The 23,521-nt window shown below is 39.7% G+C and overlaps 2 protein-coding genes across 4 annotated transcripts; both read left to right on the forward strand.

Annotated features, from left to right (window-relative positions):
* Positions 1-203: 203 nt before the first annotated feature.
* Positions 204-8,705, forward strand: LOC134181204 (uncharacterized). 3 transcript variants are annotated; one of them, XM_062648445.1, is made up of 10 exons: positions 204-758; positions 1,627-1,725; positions 1,785-1,863; positions 2,115-2,166; positions 2,231-2,314; positions 2,369-2,581; positions 2,633-3,334; positions 3,391-7,758; positions 8,008-8,268; positions 8,324-8,705. In XM_062648445.1, exons 3-10 carry the CDS (start codon positions 1,795-1,797, stop codon positions 8,452-8,454), a joined length of 5,880 nt encoding a protein of 1,959 aa, XP_062504429.1. In that variant the 5' UTR covers positions 204-758; positions 1,627-1,725; positions 1,785-1,794; the 3' UTR covers positions 8,455-8,705. The 3 variants fall into 3 exon arrangements, with proteins under 3 accessions (XP_062504429.1, XP_062504437.1, XP_062504421.1); XM_062648453.1 differs by lacking the exon at positions 204-758 and having other exon boundaries at positions 1,598-1,725; XM_062648437.1 differs by lacking the exons at positions 204-758; positions 1,627-1,725 and having other exon boundaries at positions 1,738-1,863.
* Positions 8,706-9,695: 990 nt separating this feature from the next.
* Positions 9,696-20,793, forward strand: LOC134181745 (dnaJ homolog subfamily B member 12-like). Its single transcript, XM_062649015.1, has 10 exons — positions 9,696-9,838; positions 9,901-10,072; positions 10,163-10,247; positions 10,320-10,380; positions 15,994-16,110; positions 16,872-16,931; positions 16,989-17,050; positions 17,112-17,230; positions 20,374-20,543; positions 20,602-20,793. Exons 1-10 carry the CDS (start codon positions 9,703-9,705, stop codon positions 20,712-20,714), a joined length of 1,095 nt encoding a protein of 364 aa, XP_062504999.1. The 5' UTR covers positions 9,696-9,702; the 3' UTR covers positions 20,715-20,793.
* Positions 20,794-23,521: the final 2,728 nt, after the last annotated feature.

Here is a 23,521-nt window from a genome sequence, read left to right on the forward strand (position 1 = left end):
GAAATCTCGTTTCTTGAATCACAAAAGACATCACCTTCTACACTCTTAAATATACACAGACAGTGTATTCCGCACCTGAACACACGGCTGTAATTCTCTAGAGCAATTCCTGACAACACTGAACAACCATCTGAACATATCTCTCACTTGGACCATCGATAACAATGGCATATCATATACAAAGGTAGCTGATTCCAGAACAATGACATTCTAAACACAAAGACTCCCTCTAAATGAACAAAACATTTCAGCATTTAATAGGACCAGCTTCCATCCAAAGTCAATCAAAAAGAGTGTCAACAATGGTGAACTCATCAGATTCATCAGGAATTAATACATTAGATGAAGAAATCTACAAACAACGGAAACTACAACAACTCCAACATTTCAAACAAAGAGGCTAAAGAAACAACAAACAACAGAATGGTCAAATGATATACATGTAAAAGAAACGAATACCTACAAGACCGTAATAGAAATGCCGCAATAGAAAGACTAATGTTTATCACAGAATTCCAACTGGGAGCCCATGAAAATAAGTTAATTAAACTCGTCAGAAGACACTGGAACATTATTTAGAACAACCCAACACTCAGAGAACTATTCCCACATTCTCCCATGACCGCCAACAGAAGAAGCAAGAACCCAGGCAGATACTGACAAGATCCAAAATGAAAATTTTGCCAGAAGACATCATGAATCAAAAAGAAAACAAATTAAAGTCCAAGCCACCAACAAACCCGAACACCTCAATACAAGTATGTACAGTAATTAGTATACAACCAGTAGACATTAGATCTTAATTATGCAATAATTCAGACTTAGTAGCTAGATAATTAGTCAGTAGTTAGTCAGTTACGACCAACCTCATCCAGCAGTGAGTAACAGCTTCTCTCTGACAACCTCAGTTTCATTAAAATGAGTACTAATCTTTGAATGTTTAATGATGATAATATATCAATTAATTGGTGACATTAAACTTGACCACAGTATAACAAAATACACACCTATATATTTAACGTACATTATGGCTTGAAGCACATTGCATATCTGCTCTATGTCTACTTTTAGTATTGTAATGTCATGCATGCAGTATGATGTCTATATTAATAGATCAAGTTATCAGCAGGTTGCCTAATGTACATATGGTAAGTAATTACAACACAAAGATATATAATTAATAATTAATCGCATTTGCTATGCATGTTAATTATCATTCCAGGGTGTCTGTCTTTGATTTTCAAACAAGGAATGAGTGCTACAGGTTATTGGTCAAATAATTGATACACAGTAGGTATTCAGCATGTAAACAATAACGTATTGACATTATTCATAGAATTTTGAAGCATGTTGAATATGGATTTGTTGGGTGATTGCTGGTGAGCACAGCAGTAACATTGGACGAGGTTATGTTGTGAGTTGTCATGCTTGTATTGATTCTAACATGGACCAGAATGTTTGAATGTTTGGTGCATATATTGCTGAACAAGTGCTTCTTTGTTCATGCCTAGAAGTTATTGAATTAGCAACTACACTGTCATCACACTTTGGCCCATTGTTTTACAATCTAATCTGTGTTGTGTCAATAGATTATTGTTGGACTCTATATTACAATTGTCATTTCAGGCTTGCCTTGGTCTTCTTCCTCCGCTTATAGAGATCAGTCTAGAGTTAAGTCTCAGCAGCAGTGGCAACGGGCTAGTGTTAGCAGAAGCAGTCACGTCAGTATGTCTTAATTCTGTTTCTTGTGGGTTATTCTAGGCAATGGAGTATTTGTGTGATAGACATATCAACATGAAGACGATTTCTTTTGCTGTGTGTGTTGTGGTTGTTTGTATTGGCTTGCTCTCCTTGTCAAAATCGGTCAGTAAGTGGTTGTTGTACTCTTCTGATTATAATTATAATATATTATAGCAATTCCATCTACATGGCAGTAGCTGGTAGTCTACGATTTTTGCAACTATGTCAGATATGTACAGCAAAGTAATTTGTATATAAACAACTTATTTGTCTACCTGGTTGTGCTGGGTTATGGGTAAATTGATACTTGTAAAGCTTATAGGTAGTGTTCTTCATTGTCTATATGGGCATTGTTTTATCATGGTTTTATTTAGCACTATCATGACAGCGAGGCATTGTGCAGACTCTATCGTACAACGCGAGCAGGTTTGTCACTACTAGTGCTGTTACTAGCCTGAGCTATTGTGATTGTCATTTCATTTTGCTCTAGTCAAGTGCAGAGAGGTAATTTGCAGTGAGGGAGAGCAGTGTGAGCTGACAGTTGAACAGAAGACAATATGCTGGCAAGTCAATGGTGATGCAATTTTCAGATGTGTTTGTTCATTTTAGTTAGCAGTGCTAACTTTAGATATCACGAGGTACCGAACAGAAGTTATTGGTTCTGGATGTGAGCTCAAAAAATACAAATTGTTTTGCAATGTGGATTGTGATGCTCGCTACAGAAATCGAGTCAAAAAACCTATCTGTGGTAGAAATGGGATCTTATATGCTAGCCTTTGTCATCTTCGCAAAACAGAGTGCTTGCAGGGATCTATTGGCGCTGACGATCTAGAGAAATGTGGTAAGCATATTGTGTTGTTATACGATTCTCTTTTATGGTTGTTGTTTCTAGAGTCACTGGAAATACTACAAAGTCCAGCTGACACTGCTGTACACCTGGATTACATGTGTGTAGAGCAGACTGTTAATGAATTAGACGTTAACCAGCTAGTCATTCACAATAAATTAGAAAAGATACTGAAGGAATCATTGTCAACCTACTGGACTTGGAAACACAACAGTATAACACTTGACCTGCCACTCTATAATGCTTTAAGTATTTTACACGCAACAGAGATCTTGCTGAAGGAAGGTAAACTTGCTATAGAATGGGGAGACATTGTTACTGGTGACATTATTGGGAACCTCCATAGAGGTGTAGCTGCATCTGCGCTTCCTCGATTCCATACAGCTGTCGATTCTTGTCAGTCAGATTTTCTAAGACATTCAGCTGTACTAAATGCTGTCAGAGTTCTTAATACAACCTATATTCCTGTTTTTCGGTATTCACCATGGATGGATGAAAGCTGTTTGATTTCATTGACTGTCACATTGCCATGTGAAGTTGTTAGTAATATTGGGTCAACTGTTCAAACTCGATGGCTGTTCCATCACAGAGCTTTTTTTCCTTCACTGAGCAGACGACACATCGTGAGCAAAGATGGATCTCTTACCATTGTAGGGGTGAATACTGATGACTTGGGACGTTACACTTGCAAGGCCATTTCAAGTACCCAGGCAAAGACAAGTGTTTCAGCAGTCTTGTCAGCTGACAGTAAGTTATTAGACAGATATATTTTATTATATTATATATGTGATTTTCTTTATTAGAATGCCCATGTCTGTTAAAGAATCTGCAAGTTCATGACAGGGCTATAAAGAACAGGGCACTGGATTGTTTTTCAGCTGAATCAGTAAAAGTTAGTCGCATGACAATGATAAGCATCTTAGTTAATGAAGTGATTCTATCAAATGGGAGAGTAGAGGATGTTTTCATGGATAACATCAACATTAAAAAGTTGATTGTATCTAATCTTGATTCTGTTCAAAGAGTTGTTGTCAAGAATTCTGAGATTGAAGTTATGGAACTGTCTGGTTTTTCTGGTGTGCAGATAGAACTTCATAATGTTCAGATCCGTGAGCTAAAGCTACGCTCGGTGACTCTTACAAATGGTGGATTTATACATTGTAACATCAGCAATGGTCAATTCCTCTCATCTCAGTTGTCTGACTTTAATATTCGGAATACTTACATCGGTGGACTTGACATCAGGACATCCAGTATTACTAACACGTCAATGTATAATACAAGTCTTGTTGGCTTGGTGCTGCAAAACTCCTTTGTGTCGGGTCTTGTGTCTGATAATGTTAGTTATTGGGACAACTACCTCTATGGATTAAGAGTAGAGCATTCTTTGTTTACGAACAGTGACTTGAGGAATTACACAACCATTGGATCTCACCGTCGCAATCTGTCTACAATCAACATGACTGTCTCTGATATGCATTCATTTGATGCTACACTTATTGATGATTTTACTGTAAATGCCGTGTACAAAAATCTGGTTGTTGGCAATATAACTGTGAGAAATTCTACTTCATATAATTCTACATTTGTTTCAACTGACTTCAAAAACTCAACGTTTGAGTCATCCACTTGGCATGATGCTTTGTTTGCCAACTCAACTCTTTATGGTTCAAGCTTTGATCAGTTGCTGTTAAATACATCATTTCTCAGGAATCTCTCTGTCCTGGCTACTAATTTTACCAACACTCAAGTTTTCAATCTTGATGGTGATAAGGCATTATTTCAAGACATTCAACTGAGGAATTATACTACCGTGAATGCAACACGTACAAATATGGTTACTCAAAACATGCTTGCCATAGAAATGACATCATTAAATGCACTAATCATTAATGAGACAACAACAGATGCAGTGTATATGAATTTGGTTGCAAGGAAAATGCAGTCTCGCAATTGTAGTTCTAGCTTTGTGAATTATAGCCAGTCATATTTCTATGACTCAAATTTTTCTTTGGTGTTTATTGAACATGGCTTCTTTAATCAGCTGAAAGTGGTTGGAGGCTCACACCAGAACATGACGGTTTTGGACAGTAAAGTCAGCGACACTTCATTTCATGAAATGGTGGGCAGCAATGCTGTTTATAAAGACGTTGAATTTCACAATCACACAACAGTTGGATCTACTAGAGTAAACACGGTCACCAACAGAATGAAAGCATTTGGATTTTATTCGTTGAATGCTGTGATAATTAATGAAACAACCAGCAACTCTCATTACTATGGACTGAAGGCTGTTAATACAACGGCAAGAAACTGCAGAATGAACGATGTATCATATTCGACCTCTAGTTTTGTGAGAGGAAATCTGACAAATATTTTAGTTGATGGTGGAGACTTTCGAAGTGTTTCTGTCGATCAGACTCTGCTTGTTGACATCAACATAAATAGCACTGTTGTGAAGAATATTAGCGTATCGTATACCAACTTCACGAACACGATACTGTTACAACTTGTAGGACAAGATGCTATGTTTACTGAAATTCATCTGAAGAATTACACTACTGTGAATTCTGTCAGGAAGAATATGATTACACAAGGCATGAGAGCCACAAAGTTTTACTCCCTGAACACCACAATTGTCAATGAAACTACTATTGATGCACAGTATTCTGAATTGAAAGCTTATAATACAACAGTAAGAAACAGCAGATGTACAACAGTTTTGTATTCTGATTCTCTGTTCTCTGGAGCTGTGATGAAACATGTTCAGTTTGTATCAACAGTTTTGCTCAATTCCTCTCTTCTTCATACGTCATTTGTAAATCTTTCACTCGATAAATGTAGTCTGAAACAATTGGGTGTGGTAGACAGTAATTTCTCTGATTCAGTAAATCACAACTTGGTAGGAGAGTTTGCTAATTTTACCAGGATTCGAATGACAAATTATACAACAGTCAATGCTACGAGACGTAACATGGTGACCACGGATATGACTGTGGAAGGATTTCAATCAGTAAATGCATCAATCACGAATGAATCCACGTTTGATTCAGATTACAATGGATTAGTGGCTATCAATGTAACTGCAGTCAACAGCACTTCAACCAATGTCTCATACAGAAACAGTGTTTTTACCAACAGCTTCTTTAGTAACATATCTGTTCATAATTCAATTGTTCGAAATACTGTGTTCAATGAGTTTTCTACCATTGACTGCAGTTTGGTGAATGTAAGCCATACAAATGCAACATTCACTAAATGTGTGATGAAAAATCATGGAGTCTTTGAGTCAGTGTACATTCAGTCAAAGTTCTTTAATGTCACATTGGCAAGCTATGTTGAGTCTCGTAATGAGTATCATGACGTTGTAACTAATCATGTAACTTACAAAGATTCAGAATTGTCGAACAGTTTTGTGAAAAATTGGAAGTCATCAAATGATGTGTGGATTCACCACAAAGAAGATGAAATGGCATACAACAATGTTTCTCTTGAAGATGGACATATTTCTAAAGCTAGGTTCTCTAACCTAACCGCAACTGAATATGATCTGGTCAATGTCAGGCAGACAAATGTCACTTACAGGGATGTTGTGACCAGTGATCATCGCAATGTGAACTGCACATTCAATGACTGCACTTTTGTCAATATGAATTTGACGAACTATGTTGATATCAATGGGGTTTATAATGACATTATTACATCAGATGTTGTCTCAATGGAATCAGTCCAAAGTGGTACTACTGTAAGGAATTGGTACAGTGTGAGGGAACTATGCAATGAATGCAAGGATAATAGTGTTGCATATTATAATATCAGTATGATTGATGCTGTGTATAGAAACAATTCATGGAATGAAGTTAGCATTTTAGGATGGTCAATAAAGACTGCAGAATTTGTACATGGAATGTACTCAAACTTGACCATACACGACTGGTATTCATTGAATGCCTGTTGGGAATACAATACAGGTTATGATGTCGCTCTATTGAATGTGATGAGTGTTGGCACACAAATTGCCAACAACCTAATCTGCGGAGGACGATTTGTAAATTACACAGGAATAGATCAAAATCTGGTGGACTACCAGGCATATGGTCTTACCACAGTGACAGCATTTTATCAAAACTTAACAAAAACCCGATATCAGTTTACTGATTCATCGTTTGTCAATACAGAGTACTTGAACCTGCATATCACTGATGGTGCATATTATAATGTGCTGGTAAATAAACAAACCATTAGGAACACTCGTGAAAGAAACATCACTACTATTAACATGACTGCCATTGAATTCTCTTCTTCAGATGGTGTAGTTAGTAACAATGTGTTTCAAAATGTTACCTTTACCAACTCGACACAGAGGCGACTTACCGTGAAAAATGAAATATGGAATGATGTCGCTTTTGCAACTACTGTGTACAGTGACATGCATTTCACAAACATTACGGCTTTGAACAATGTCACTTTCTTCCTTGTGAAAGTCCACAACTCAGACTATCATGACTTTGCTGTTTACAGCTTGGAATTGGCACAATGCTCATTTAAGAACGTTTCAATGAACGACTTTTTGTTCTACTCTTTGAAAATATCCAGAAGTGATTTTGTCCTACATAAGTTTGCAAGTGGAATGTTTAATGCATTGGACATCAGGCATTCTGTTGTGCAGCAAGTGTTATTTCAAAATACAACGATTGCAGGCATGGATTCTTACAACAGCACTTGGGTTGGCGTTGTTGTGACCATGTCCCGTTTGGCATGTCCTATGTTTAACGAAGGAGTCATTGTAGATTTTGAGATCCGGCAGTCACTTTTGACACATGCTCAGTTTTTGAACCACGATGAGGAACAAATCAAGATTTATCAATCAGTTGTTGATACTGCCATTTGGAGTGGTGTGATTAGTCAAGGCATTAGATTGCACGATGTAAATTCAACTGACATAAAGTTGCAGAATACGGTGTTTTCTGAGATGACGGCTACAGATGTAACCATGCAGTCTTTGCAGTTACAATCATCTAATCTTACAGTCAGTCATTCTGTGAACTTTGAGGCCAAGACAGTAGTCCTCTGGAAGTGTGAGCTCCCACAAGGAATTGTGGCAGATGCAGTTGTCAAAAAGCCCATTCTGTCTGATGTGTCAAGGCCTTGCCATATGAGTTACAGTTCTGGTATGAACATGCAGACTGCATGTTTGTGTTTATCTGCATGTGTTGTTCTGACTGTTTGCATGTCTGTGTGCTCTTTCTTCCTGTTTGCCATTTTTCTTCTTTTTCTGTTTGTCTGCATGCCTGCATGCCCACTAAGTAGCCAGTCTGTCAGGCACACTGTCTTCTGCTACCTCTATAGCTACTTTGACTGAATAGTTTTGTGATGTTTAATTGTGCAATCTGCATGGTTAAAGTATTGGTATTTTCAAGGGTATGTTACACAATTTCGATTTGGACAATGTGGCAGTGATGCTGTCGGCGAACTTACTTGTTCTACTGGTCACATGATTACTAACATAGGGTCTGCAGACATGATTCAAAGTGAAGATGAACCTGATTGCATACCTATTGTCATTGCACTGGTGAATCAAATGTGTGATCTGAAGCACTATTGCTTAGTTCCTGCAGAAGCTATCAACAGAAACTGCCAATTGCTGAGCGGATGTTTTCAAGTTGATTATGCTTGCAAATGTACAGCACATGCGTTTTTTCTCTGTTTTGTAAACGTCACATTGTTATTTTATAGCTATTGATCAAGTAATTGATGAAAGCCTGAATTCTGTCTTTAATCAAGACAGCAGACCAGTCTCACTGCTAAACACTGCTGATTCACTGGATTTCTCATCTTCGACATCAAGGTGTTTTTCACGGATTTGAAGCAAAGATTGAAGTCAGGATTACTAACAGAATTAAGATTGTCTTCTTGATGATGTTGATTTAGATGAGTCACAAGCTAGCTATGTAGCTAGTGTTTTGTTAAGTGACACAAAATGTTGTCCCTGTGTGTTTGTACACTAGGTAGATTGTCTTCTGTTACTCTACTGCAGTTTGTTTTGAAATGAACTTTGTCGAAGCACGACTTGCAATATTATTAGCTAATTTGCAATTGTTGGATTGCATTTGGGGAATTATTGAGTCATGTGTACAGGTCCAATTAACATTTGCAGGCTTTGGCAGCCTACTTTATAGCATGATTGATGGCCTTCACAAAATTAAAACACAGGATACCTTGGTCTTTAAGATCTAGCTGTGTGATGTACATTTTTGGTGTTTATCTGTATATTTGATGTTATTGGTGGTTGTACTTGGCAACCTGCTTCACTCTAGTCAACGATCTTGTAGTATCATACACAACATCCAGTTAATCCTCAGGTTTGCTTTTGCGTTGACTTTAAAATGGTAAAAAGAAACTACAGCTCTAGATATAGACACATGAATCTGCTACAACATGCAGTTATTGGTCTTTTGTAAAGAAGCAGTCAAACAGCTGCTGCTGCTGCAGCCAGAAGTGCGAACAGATCTAATCTATATGACAACCAATTATACATACGTGTACTTACACTGTATACAGAGTAGTCTAGTCTCTGTGTGCATGGTATCTTCCAGTAGCTGGTAGTGTATGAATAGTCAACACAGTTTTATTATGTCTAATTTAATTAGCTAATTTCTTTCTAAAATACATCTAAACCGAAAGCAGATGTCAATGAGCAATACACTATTTGAAACGATGGAACGTTAATTAATTAACCATAGTCAAACTTGCCAGACCAGTTGCACCGCCCTGACGTAGCACTGTATCTACCGTAGCACTGTATCTATCGTAGCACTGTATCTATTGTAGCACTGTATCTATCGTATGTGTACACACACACACACACACACACACACACACACACACACACACACACACACACACACACACACACACACACACACACACACACACACACACACACACACACACACACACACACACACACACACACACACACACACACACACACACACACACACACACACACACACACACACACACACACACACACACACACACACACACACACACACACACACACACACACACACACAAGTACTGCAAGGTGGGAAGGATACGGGAACTCCAAAATGGATGCTACTAATCGTGTTGAGGCTGTTCGCTGTTTTCAATTTGCCAAGAAATGTCTAGACGATGGAGATAGGGTAAAATGCGTGCGGTTACTAGAAAAGTCTAGACATTTGTGTCCAACCGAGGAGTGTCAAAGTGAGGCCCTAGAAGTCATACAAACTATATCGTTTATTCTACATCCACGTTGTGCTATCCAGAGCTCTTGAAAGAATTGAAAGAGGGGGAAAATGATCGTTTCGACGACGGACAGCATTCGAGAGACGAGAGACGGAGAGGAGAAGCGTCTAGGCAGAGAGGTGAGGCTCGTTCGAACACAGAGAACAAATGCGACCGAGACTTTACCGAGGAACAAGTAGAACTCGTGAAAAGGTTTAGAAAATTGTGTCAATTTGCATGTCACGCTGTCGATACGACAACTAGGTAAGCGTTGCTACTTATTTACGTTATGAATTGTTGCAGTATGAACGACTGTAAGGATTACTACAAGGTATTGGGCGTGAGTAAAGACGTATCCGATTTGGACCTAAAGAAGCAGTATAGAAAAGTATGTATGCTCGCTGTGATACGTGGAAGGCCTCATATGCTAGACTCGGACTACTTGTTTTGCTGCTTATAGTTGGCATTGAGACTCCATCCTGATAAGAACAAAGCACCTGGAGCAAGTGATGCATTTAAAGGTATTGATAGTGATGGAGTAGGTGTGAACTTCTTTTCTGGTTTCATTTACTTCATGCTGTTTTCTTGTGCAATTTGTTTACCGATAAAGTGGCACAGGTAGATGATGGTTAATTAATGCTCCTTGTCATTTTCACTCAGCCACATGTGGAATTGCTTAGAAATACTGCTTGAGTTTATTTTTGTCACAATTTTCTAATTTTTGAATGTCAATTTTAACAAGTTTACAGATATCTAGGTATATGCATACAGGTGGTGCAAAGTACTGTGCTGCTTGCATAAACTACAGCTGTGGCCAAAAGTTGTCGGACACATGTCATGTTTTATGTAAATTGGTCATATTTGGTTAGAAATGCAGTTATAGTTCAGTAATAAATCCAATATAACAATTATAATTTGAGATAACAATATTTTTATTATAAATATCAATTATGCCCAAAAACTAACAAAACAGGATCATTAAATATATGGAGTAACATGTAACATAGGAAAAGACATCATTTGAGATAAGAATAACAGCAACAAATTAGCAATATCACAGTAACAATTGCTAGTATTTTGTACACGGTCCCTTGGCACGGATCAGAGCTGATATCCTTGTCGGCATGCTGTTCACCAGGTTCTGGCACCTCTCAGGAGCTATCCTCTGCCAATCGTCCTGGAGTACAGCCTTCAGCTGGGCCTTGCTGGTCGGCTGGTGACGTCGGACAGCTATTTTCAGGTCGCCCCACAGGTTCTCAATTGGGTTCATGTCTGGTGATTGCGGCGGCCAGTCCATCACCCGAACATTGTTGGTCTGGAACCATCGTCTTGTTGAGACTAAGGTGTGGCATGGAGCATTATCCTGCTGGAATGTGTAGTTCTGGCCATTCCGGAACATCTCACGAGCTGCAGGTAACATTGGATCACACAGAATAGCCTCATACTTGTCAGAGTTGACTGTTCCATCACTTACAGTCAGCCTTCCAACTCCAGAACTTGACATGCACTCCCAGACCGTAACAGATCCCGAGCCATGCTTCACTGTGGGAACAATGCAGTCTTTGTTCCACTCTTCTCCGGGCCTTCTTCGTACCCTCACATTCCCTGGAGTTGCGAACAACTGGAAACTGGATTCGTCAGACCATAACACACGGTTCCACTGTCTTTGAGTCCATTTTTGCACTTACGAGCCCAAGGCAGCCTCTTCCTCTTCTGATCAGGTTTGATGAGTGGCTTCTTTTGGGCCTTGCATAACCTCAGACCATGGTCTAGCAACCTTCTGTGAGTTGTCCTGACAGAAGCAGTCACAGCACCACCATTAGTCCATTTTTGGTGTAATTTTACTGCTGTTTTCTTCCTGTCTCGCAAGCTCATCCTGCACAGGTTCCTGTCGTCTTGAGCAGTGGTGACCTGTGGCCGTCCAGTGCGGCGCCCGTCCCTCACACTACTGGTTTGACGGAGTTTCTGGAGCAAGGCTGCAACGCCAGCAGGGGATTTACGAACCATGCGAGCAATCTGGCGGCAGCTGAGACTCTCGTCATGCAGCACCTGGATCCTGATCCTCTCCGCCTCGGTGTAGTTCCGTGTCTTGGCCATCGTGAGCTTAGTATGAGTCAAATTGCTCAGAAACTTCTGCTAGACTTATAGCTACACTTGTGCAATACAATTGTGGTTTTTTAAATATAGTTTTATAGGCTATTCTCTAAATGGCGACAAACACATCTGTAATGGAATACGTAGCTATCGGTCAAACAATTGCTATACCAGGTTAAAGTAATTTTGTCATCCCTAAATCTGCTTAAATATTGGTTTATTATACTCTCTTTGAGTAAACAGGTCATAATGTTCAGTGCAAGTCCTGGTGAGAACCATATTTTTCACTTTAACGATATTTTTTAAGGTGTCCGACAAGTTTTGGCCACAGCTGTATATTTAGGGGCACAAGCAAAGTAAGGGTTTAAGATTATCGACAATTTCATGAGCATACAAAGCTCACGCTAGGGGGAGGGTTATGGCTACTGTACACTTTATAAACGTTGGTCGGTAGCAAACGGGTTGTGCTAATTTTTCTGTTATCCATGGCTGGAATTGCATCATGCATTGTTCTCGTGCTAGTCACTTGTATGTACGAGATTTGCAAACATATACGACTGCTGCAGCCTATTCCGGTTTTGTTCTAGAACAACATCTGCAGTCCATAAAGAGCTCAGCTGTCTGTACCACGGCTTTCTCGACATTTTGTCTTTGTCCACTTGAATAATCAGAAACCTCGAGCATACATCATTTGAGCTGGTCAATTGGAGTGAAAGAAGAACTGTATCAATGCAGAAGCATTAAAGATCGCACATCAACCCTCTAATAGATGGAACCACAGTCAAGCTATTGAATTGTGCACTAACAATATTGCGTATGCTTTGGGAAGGGGAGGAGGGCTTCAGAAACTTTGAACGCTTGTGAAATTGTCGATAATTTTGAATGACCTCTCTAAGGTCAACTGAATGCTATCAGATTTTAAGAAACTACCGTATTTCCGTGCATTTAGCTGCATGCCGTTTAGGCTGGAGATTACCAGGTTGCGGGTGTACTCCGGGGTATACCAGCATGCCGGAGAAAGAGAGGTGATTTGACCAACCTTTCTAGAGTATAGACTAGACCCATAGATCTATGCTGCATCCGTTCTTAGATATTGATTGAACTAACATACATAAACACTAAGACGTATACTTTATCATCTAGATGAAGTATATAATCAACCCTATCATGTTTGATTGTCTCTCTTCATTCTCCTCTTCTTCATCGTCTTCCTCTCTTATCTGTCAGCCCTGTGTGTTCTTCTGCCTGTTCAAACCTAATCCTGTACGCACTGACGAGACACTCCACATTCCCTGCGACTTTGGTTTTGTTTCCACCGTGCTCGTCGTACTTGGGTAACACCCTAGCTTTTTAATTGTGTATGACCTTTGGCCAAACTGCAAAGATCCATTCTCGATACCTTCTGGCTGTTCGACTTTCTCTTTTCTAGCTGGGCCTTTGGGGAAGCTGTATTCTCTAGGTCAACGAATCGAATTATGGCGCTTGTGCAGTAGAATCACCACGCATGTGTAGTTGCTCCCTCGCCATTACTGGCACTCCCTCATGCTATACCGGCATGCTGGTATCGTTACCAGAGAGAGACAAGCAAAGTTTCTGGTAATCCTCGCTTATACCAGCATGCAGCTAAATGCGCGGAAATATGGCACTTTCCAGTGTTCGTTGGATAATCGTTATGTTACATAAAGCATTATTCAAAAGTTTTAACCACTTAATGAACGTACCGTATTTCTGTGCATTTAGCTGCATGCTGGTATAAGCAGGGATTACCAGAAACTTGCTTGTTGGACTCTGGTAACAATACTGGCATGCGGGTATAGCGTGAGGGAGTGCCGGTAATGGCGAGGGAGCAATTACACATGCGTGGTAATTCTACTGCAGCCATGCCGTAATTCGATTTGTTGACCTACAGAATGCAGCGTCCCTAAAGCCCAGCTATATAGAAAAGGAAAAGTTGAACAGCCAGAAGGTATTGAAAATAGCAGTGTGGCAGAAGATCATACACAATCGAAAAGCTAGCGGTACTACGCAAGTACAACGAGCTCGGTGGAAACAAAACGAAAGTCACCAGGCAATGTGGAGTGTCTTGTCAGTGTGGACAGGATTATGTTTGAACGAAAAGAAGAACACACAGGGCTGACAGATAAAAAAGAGAGGAAGACGATGAAGAAGAGGAGGATGAAGACAGAGAAAATCAAACATTATAGGGTTGATTATATACTACATCTAGATGAAAAAGTATACGTCAGTGTTTATTTGTGTTAGTTCAATCAATGTCTAAGAACGGATGCAGCATAGATCTATGGGTCCAGTCTATAGGGAGGTTGGTTAAATCACCTTTCTATGTCTGGCATGTCGGTATACCCAGGGTATACCGGCACCCTGGTAATCCCGGCTTAAACCGGCATACAGCTAAATGTGCCGAAATACGGTACAATGCAATGTGGATGCAATAGAACATTTGTATGCAATGTAAAGAAGACTCTAACTACTTCTCTCAATTTAGAAACAGACTTAATTAATGCATTGTTAGCAAGACAGTAATTTTCATGAAGAAGGATTTTGCTAAGCATTTGGTAGACTATAATAGCCTATTTTGGTTTTGTTCTGTGAACCAGAATTTGTATACAAAGCTCTCACTAAAGTCCGTTCAAAGAATGGAGAGCCTGTGGGAAATGTGGTTACCAGATAAGACATAATAGGGTGGAAACAACAATATGGCTCTCATCCTGGATTGTAATACTAACAATCGATAAATGAGCAATTAGAGCAATGGTTGCTACCCAGCCCTCACTGCCTACTATCTATCTACTTTAGTACGTCAGGGTCCGTCCTGTTCAACCGTTTTCTGCCATTCGAACTGGCCATAGAAGGCGTTGAAAATATGACGGCGGCGAAATGGAAGAAGCCTGTCGACCACGTCATCCAGAAAGTGGAAAGCTATTACAGAACGTCAGACGGCGTGCTAGAACAAGCGGTAGAAAGATTAGTAGGTAAGGAGAACTCTTCAGACAGTGAAGAGATCCTCCTAGGAGACGACGAGAATGACAGCAATTATTAATACAATTAGTTTCGTGGGTGTCATTTACTGACGGTATTCTTTGTCGGTAATGCATGGGAGGAGTCTCGTTCAGGAAGCATGCTGCATCTACTAACCCAGGATCTATAGAGTTAATTTGTCCAGAGATCTGACTCCACCTAGTCACGTGCTCTCGAATGATATGTTTATCAACGGCGTAGGGGGCGTACTTGCCGAGAAACGGGAATTTTCCCACGGGCTCTCCATTCTTTGAACGGACTTTAGTCTTATTTAATCAACATATTTGTGTTGTTTCTGACATAATAGCATGTGCTGCTGTTGATGAGGGATGGACTAAGTGGAAGATGAGCTGTGGAAATGAAACACTCTAGCAGGGTTTAAATTATTCAAATTTGGTGGTCGCCAGTGCAATAAATGTAAAGGCACGCCTACTTTATTTACAACCACGCCTACTTTTGCTATTTCAGTGTGTTCACATTACATTTCTAACTGAAACTGAAAGTAGATATCTGGGATTGTAGGTGTGGTTTTCTCTTGGCACTTTTAGAAATTAAATGTGGTTTAAATTAGATGTAACAAAGCAGTTACCTATAAACCCTCCTAATCTCATGGGAAGTCTATGAGAAAAGACGAGGCTTTTACATTAATCTTATCTTGTCACGTGATAACATTTGACATATTGAGGTAATTAGCCCAACCCACTGTCTCAGAAAAGGTTTCCAATTGCTTCCAGATGTCATGGGAGAATAAACAGGAGGTGGTAGAGTTAGATAATAGCACTGAGCCATAACTGAAATGGACGAGTTCTCTTTTATCTTAAGGAAGTCTCAACGAATTGGATGAGCAGAATTCTTATAGTAGTGATGAAGATCATTACCCACAGTACTGTCGTTACATGAAATATAGCATATACAGTAAAGACTTTGCACACCTGCATTTGCTATAGTGGAATGACTTTGAAAATTAATTAAACCGTATATTCAGTTTCTTGTGTTGTGTATAGTTGTAGGGACTGCATATGCAGTTCTGAGCGATAAAGAGAAGCGGAGGCAGTATGATCTATGGGGACCTGAAGATTCACAGAGTAGGAGTAATTATCACACCAGGCACTATTATCAAGGTTAGACATACTGTATGTAATAGCTATGATATTGGTGGAATTTATATAGTATGCTGTGTGTAAATGACTAAGAAGGCAATTATTCAAGTGAGTCTTCTGAAATGGTCAAACGGGCATATAGCTGGGTTAGTTGTATTTGTATTTCTGGCAACACCTCTGCTTGATAACCACTGTAACGTTTCAACAAAATTTGTCAGCGTACTGTAGTTACTGAAATAGTCATGAGACATCAGACATATTCTGGGCACTTTGGAGTTTACATTTAATAGGTGTCTGCTTGAATACTTGCTTGGGGCAATTATCTGGGCATAAAGATTTGTTCTTAATTTGCTTATGGTGCTTATCTGGTCAGTAGAGTGTGTTGAAAGTATGTGCTGACTAAACTACATGGAAAAATTTTGTGGAATCATCCGAATGCTACTTCTGAATGTCTTTTGGGCTACAGATTTTTGTGTATCTGTTTATCTTTTAGTCTCTTAGTGTTTACTAATCTTGCAGCTTTTGAACCTGAGCCATTATCACAGTTTAATTTTGTCATCATGGACAGCTTGGTAAATAGATGGACAAGTAGACTTAGAAACAAGCCGGTAGACACAAACTGGTTGAGCTAAGTAGTAGAATTGACCATATTTTCGTTGACTTGTATAGGAAGGGTAACAGAATTTAGATGTAGAATTGCTACAGTGTAGCAGTTGTCATTTGACCAAATATATTTTTAATTTTCTATTGGATACAGCATAATTGTGTTTTATGGTTTACAGGTGATTTTGATGCTGAAGAGATATTTAACAGGTTCTTTGGTCGTCGTGCATATTCAACCGGTTATAAATAAAATATTTTGCTCTCAGCAGTTGTTCATGAATTTCTTGTGTTATCAGATCTGTTTGCTGGTTCCTGGTCCACTACTAGTAATCGATATGAGGATGTAGGCAATGAAATGGTATGGTAGGAGGTGCTGTACAAGCACTGTGTCGTGTTTGAAATATCTAACTTGTGTATAGACTGCAGAATATTTTAGTCGAGTCTTGCCTCTCTTAGCAATACTACTGATGACTATGATAGCGACTGCCATTACTGTATTGTATCAAGAGAATCCTCCATTTAGTCTGCATCGAACTCGGTATGTATACCTTGTTATTAGCTTTTGGCTGTACAAAGTGTTTGGGTGCAAGCTGTCATGGGCATATTTAGTGATGTGAGAAGGCACACTGTTTAGTAGCTTTGGGTGGTTGGATGGAATGGGAGCTATGCTTTAAGCTGTTCTGATGTGCTTCAAGCTACATCTTGCCCATATGCTTACTACTTTGAGCAAGTTACAAAATCATAAATTAATTTTTACGATATAGATTTTGATGTAGATTTATTTATTGGTTTTCAAGTGAGAGGTTTGGTTGCGTAGCTGGGCTGGTGACACTGAAGATTATTGAGGTCATTTGATCGTTCATCAAAATCGAATTTTGTTTATTATTCATATGTTTACCCTTCAGTTCTCGCAGCTTAAAAGAACTTATTTCCTCTTGTGGTTTTAATGTACATGATGTATTTATGGCACATATTTTCTCTTCTAACCACCAGGTCTGCACACTGGTACATTGCCACGCATCTTGTTTTCCTGTTTTCCTCATTTGAGTAGCTTCTTGTAAAGGGGCAGGCAATACTTGTTTGTGGAACGTTTCTGTGACTGATAACTGTTTAAAATGGTTAGACACTTCCTTGGCTGAGTTTTTTTTGTCTTGTTTATTGATAACAGTCAGAAGCAACTCTTCCTCTGTAAGCTCTATATAAGATGAAAGACAATTATTTTTATTTGTCTGATTGCTGTTTGGCGTTGGTTGACACAAAACAGTTTATCTAAATACTCTAATTTCATAAATGTTCGGCATACATTTTATTTCGACAATTTCGGCAAAGGGTCTGCCATGCCCAAATTAAATGCCCTCCCAAATTTAATGCCCATTCAAATGTTGGATCACTTTCTCCTGAAACATTCAAAACAGACATTACTAGTACTATTAGTATATGTACTGTAAGCACATTCATATGTTTGCCAAAAATCTGGGCAACTGTCAGCACTTTGACCAAACAAATAAAATGTGAAATTACTACTATATTACAATCTTTTGCATTTTCTCTAGAAAGCAAACATCAGGGCCTCGCCTATTGTCTATGCCTCCGTAGAGACGATATTATTAGGTTGTGTATGATCCTTCAGCATCTTTTGCAGGACTGCAAGTATGCCGGCTGCCTTCTATCCTTGACAAATGTGTGCTGATGATGTCTTCAACATAGCAATCATGTCAATCATTCATCTTGCATGGATTGTTTTCAGATTCGATAAACATAGATCTGGTTGAACTGCAGCCACTGCTTGATTTGTGTTAGTATTATCAAACTCTTGAATAGCAGATGCAACAAGGTTTCCATAGCAGTTGGTAAACGCGTTCTTCAATTGATCCTTAAATTGCCCGTTGACACTGAGGTTGAGGGGCGGAGCTCACTGGTGCAGTTACCTGGTACATATTCCAACTCAAACCAGCCTCTCTAAACTCATCCAGAACATCTGCTGTGCGATGTGCCTTGTAGACATCCAGGATCACCAAACCACGTTGAACTTGAGGGAGTTTGAGCTGTGCTTTCACTGCTGTGGCCCATGGTTTCAGAATCTTCAAGACGTATCTTCTAACCGTGTCGTGCGTAGACCAATGTGACGAATAATGCCAGATGTCCCAGCCTTCCGGAAAGTTCACTTATCGTGGAGGATGGCAGCGTTCTGTTGTGCCTTGATGTAAGAGCTGAGGGTCAAGCAAATCTCCACATATTGTACAGGCCAGTCTACTGCGACACTGGCACAATAGGCACACCAGTTTCATCGATGTTGATAATGAGCTGCAGAGGAATGTTAAATTGTTTCACCGTAGCAGTGATTTGCTTGAGGTACTTGGCTTTCAACGTCTGAAAATTGTCTGGTAACTTTTTGGTGGCCTTGGTTCCCCGTCTCTTGCAGAAATTCAATTTTCTCAGAATGGAGTTTGCCCAAAACTTGTTGAGATGAACACCACCTCTGTTTTCAACTAAAACAGAGGGCTCCCGTGTGCGCGAACTATGCCCAACGCGTTGCCAATGTAATTCTGCGATTGACAATGCTTCCTGACGAGCGGATGGCTAAGAGGAGTCGACGTACCATGCCGTCAAGTTCTTTGCCAAAGCATTAGCGGGCGACCATGCAAGCTATGCGGTATAGCAGAGATTTTTGTCGGATCGACAACCTTCGCCAGGTCTTGATTGAATTACTTCTGCATTCCTTGAATCATCGAATGTCTAATCTCATGACCCAATTCAACTGCAAAGTGCTTTGTCGTTGCCTTCAATCCGTGCTCATTGGCATAACGAGCAATCTTCGCTCGTAGTTCAGGTGCATACCGATGGTAAGATCTACGCTTCCTCTTTTCACACTGATTTCCTAACAAATCTTTCTCAATCTCGCTGTTCGCAGCAGTACAGACAGCACCATTGTCGTGAGTTTTGGCCTGATTCGGATCAGGCAAGCCGAGAACCTTTGGTTGTTGAAGCGACCTTGCAGGGAAGGGTTTTTCTTGCCGATCCAATGAGTAATGCCGACATACTGTTTAGGATATTTGTGCTTCACCACGTACCTTGAAGTACTAGTAGTACAAACGTATTGAGCTGAGCTGGCACCAGAGCACAATATAAGTATCATGGGACTTTGACACCTAAAATCAAGAATTCGAACTTCCACACCGCATGTTGTGCTAATCAGGACTACTTACGTAGGAGTAGTTTAGCATTCGCTGAATGATATGATATGTGTCTAGTACTTTATTTAGTATGTGAAGGATCCTGCAAACCACCTTACGCCGAAAAGTAATGTACGCCGTAATAACAGCAGCCTAATTTGTCGAAAGTTTAGATCGACGAACATTTATGAAATTAGAGTAGAATAATAATCCATAATTCAGAAACATTTTATTTATGGGAAATTGGCTAATAGACACTAATAGTAGACAATTACAGCTCAGTATGAATCAGCTGTGTGAAGCACTGGTGACCTCTTGTAAAGTTGCTGTACAGATTAGGTTGGACAGTCTACATGCTTTATGTGTTTTCTGCACAGATGTATGTTGTGCTATTATAGCTGTTGCTATTTGTTGTTTGCCATGTTTTGACACTGTATTGTCCCATTGTATTGACGCCTGATTTACAGACAGGTAACAGTTGTGGTGCTAAAAATTTTACTTTCTGCAGATCTTATCATGATGTGAGGGACACTCAAACTCGTCCACATGTAATTCGTTACTATGTACAAAGTGATTTTTCAGAAAAGTATGCCAAGTCATTGCCAAAGTTAGAAGCAGACGTAGAAAGAGAATATATTTCCTATCTCAGACAAAGTTGCTTTTTAGAAAAGCAGCAGAGTGAGATGAAGCAGCTATTTGATATCAATTTGTGCACTTGCTAACTTTAGTTTCCTAGGAAATGAACAGATGATGTGGGCCAGATATCATCAGGATAAAAGAGCATACGTTAGAGCATCTGAAATGCCATTGCCGAACTGTGAGCAACTGCACGTATTTGTAAATGGATAGATATGACTTGAATAGTTTGCTCATTATCTTTTGTAATGGTGTAAATGGAAGCAGTCATATGCATTTTGTGAGACTTCCACTTATTGCGTTTTTGTTTCGAGTACAGCCTACTAAAATAATTTAATATAAATTTAATGTGCTTTACCATTGAATGCATTTACTAATTTCTCCCCCTATGTAGATGGTACATTTACGGCTAATGAATGTATTCCTAGTTATTAGATCTCATCTGTTGACATTACCAGATCTACAATGAATAGAATATCGATATGATTTTTTAGACTGTTTTGTAGACTAGACGTCAAAACAGGTCTTGCACAACAAATTATTGAAATTGAGTACCGGCGGTTTTGTGCCACAATTCAAAGTTTCCCCCAGATATGAAAGGGTCCCCCTGGAGTACATGGATTATGGTGGTTTTTGTTGCTTGACTGCCATTCTGTTTTCTTGCAAGGTACTGCTCAGAGTTTGGAGGATTATACCATCTACCTCCCCAGCTTTCCAGCTTCATCACCACCACTGACATTGAAGCAGTTGGAAGCTTCAATGAGCCAAATCTACTGTGTGACTAGAAACCATGCCGGTTTAGACCAGACCATGATGATTGCCAAACTACCAGTAGCTATTGTGCATGCTGGCAGTCATACTGCAATAACAACATACACCTGCTACTCTAGAGGAAGGCCGACATTAAAGAGCACGGCCAATTGTATGGCTTTAGTGACTGTACAAGGTCGTAGGGATAACCCAGCTGCTTGGGCCATTTGAAGTTTTATAGTTTTTCAGTCTAAGATTTTTGAAACTTTAGTTAATGAAGACATAGGTGATTAAGTGATATCTATTTATTATGTATAGGATAGATACCCTGACAGAGGGGACTGTGCGGCTGTAAGAAGAAGCCGAGGAAGCACTGATGGGTTTGAGGGCGCTTATGTGGTTGAGGGTGAAGCCCAATATCAACCCCGCTTCCAGGTTCTCTCAGGGAGTTACAGTTGCATAGTTCCTGAGGACAGGGTGTCTATAGACCAGACATGCCCATATTTATTAGCTTGGGTGTAGCCATGCATTATTTAAGTAATGACAGGACATCCACACAGGGACTGGCTGCTGTTTCCGATAAGCTTGTGGTTACACAAACACGTGCTGTGCTGAAGCACGTAGTTGGCTTAGTTGACTTACTTCAGTTACAGCTAGTGGCATGCACGTGTAAGATGGCAGAAGACAGTTCTTTCTGGTCTCATTTGTCTGCAAGTCAGATTGCTTGTTTGAAGTATGGCTGCAAAAAGATTTGTACGATATTGAAGACTTCCAATTGAGCACAGATCAATCCAGAAATCGATTTGCATGTGTTTTGAGTAAAGAAATTGATCGAGCTATCAAAGAGAGAATACCATCCAAAACAAAAAAAGTTGTGGGCCATGACAATTTTTTGTTCTTGGTGTGACATTCGTGGACATTTCAAAGAATTGGAACTGGACAACATAACACTGGTTCAACTCGTGATGTACTGCCTACAATTGTCATGGAAGCACGGCTCAGAATTGTTCCCGTTGCCCTCCCAGTACACTGGTTATGTTGATAGCTGGCATGCAACGTCACTTCAAAGAACATGGTCAGCCTACTTTATCGATTCTTGCAGATAAGGATGCTCGATTTACTCAAACACGTTGTGCCCTAGATGCTAGAATGAAAGAGTTGACAAAACAAGGAGTGGGAGTGACACGTAGAAAAGCTGAACCGCTGACTCCTGATCAAGAGAATGAACTGTGGGAAAAGGGAATCTTCCATATGACACTGGGTGGGGTTTGCTTTATGTAGTGTTTTAGTACAACTGCAAATTGTTTGGAATGCGAGGAAGTGACAAACATTGTTGCTGTTTAGTGGTAGAAGCACCAAAAACTTCCAAAGGGGTCTTGCACAGCGGAGGATACAAAGCAAGGATTTAAAAATTTACTCAAATGGTGATGAACTCCAAGACAGATGTGTTGTTGATTTGCATTTGCACTACTTCTTACTGATTCCAGAAACAGGTAATTTTTATTGGAAGCCACTTGGAGATAAAACTCCAAGGTTTCGCAAGAACAAGTTAGCTGGCTTGGCGAAAGAGATGTGTGCAAAAGCAGGATTTGTTGGTAGCTATAGGAATCATTCAGGGAAAGCCAGTTGTGCCACAGAATTGTTCAACCAAAATGTGGATGAACAACTCACCATGAGACAAACTGGAAACAGAAGCAATTTCTGTACGGTAGTACAAAAGGCCTGGTGCCAGTCATGACATACTGGTATCAAGAATATTGCAAGCCCCTTGCAAAGTAGCAAAGATTGACCAAGATGATTCAAAATCACAGATGACTATCAGCAGGTGCCAAGATGTCAATTATACTGAAACTGGAGGGACTAGAATAAAGGAAAAGGAGAAGGGCATCTTTGTTTTTTCTGGAAATGTGGTAATAGATTTTAACTTTGGAAAATAATTTGAATTAGATTGTGGTGTTCTGTAATTTTTGCATTGTACTCAATAAAGCAATTATAACAAGTAAGCTGTTCAATCTGCCTGCAAACATCAAAGAAAATATTTCATGATACATTCATGTATGTTCCAAAAATGGAATACATGCTTGTCAAGGTGTAAGGGCAATCCTATGAGTTGAGGTAAGACATTTGGACACTTTGAGCATTTTAATAGATTACATGCACAAGGGCACAGCAAGGTACTTCCTCAGGCAGCATATGTAAGTGTGCGGGTGCATGCAAGCAGTCAATAAAGAATACCGTATAACCGGTTATTTCTGTGATCATTGTAAATT

The sequence above is a fragment of the Corticium candelabrum genome, chromosome 1 (genome assembly GCF_963422355.1).
Source record: "Corticium candelabrum chromosome 1, ooCorCand1.1, whole genome shotgun sequence".
NCBI lineage: Eukaryota > Metazoa > Porifera > Homoscleromorpha > Homosclerophorida > Plakinidae > Corticium > Corticium candelabrum.

What these genes read in the sequence shown, in the direction of transcription:
- LOC134181204 (XM_062648437.1), top strand. Translation starts at nt 1,765, where the DNA reads ATGGAGTATTTGTGTGATAGACATATCAACATGAAGACGATTTCTTTT. An exon ending in TGCTCTCCTTGTCAAAATCG is followed by an intron (nt 1,864 to 2,114) that starts GTCAGTAAGTGG and finishes GGTTTTATTTAG; the next exon opens with CACTATCATGACAGCGAGGC. An exon ending in CTATCGTACAACGCGAGCAG is followed by an intron (nt 2,167 to 2,230) that starts GTTTGTCACTAC and finishes ATTTTGCTCTAG; the next exon opens with TCAAGTGCAGAGAGGTAATT.
- LOC134181745 (XM_062649015.1), top strand. Translation starts at nt 9,703, where the DNA reads ATGGATGCTACTAATCGTGTTGAGGCTGTTCGCTGTTTTCAATTTGCC. An exon ending in CAAGTAGAACTCGTGAAAAG is followed by an intron (nt 10,073 to 10,162) that starts GTTTAGAAAATT and finishes GAATTGTTGCAG; the next exon opens with TATGAACGACTGTAAGGATT. An exon ending in TCGTCGTGCATATTCAACCG is followed by an intron (nt 16,932 to 16,988) that starts GTTATAAATAAA and finishes TTGTGTTATCAG; the next exon opens with ATCTGTTTGCTGGTTCCTGG.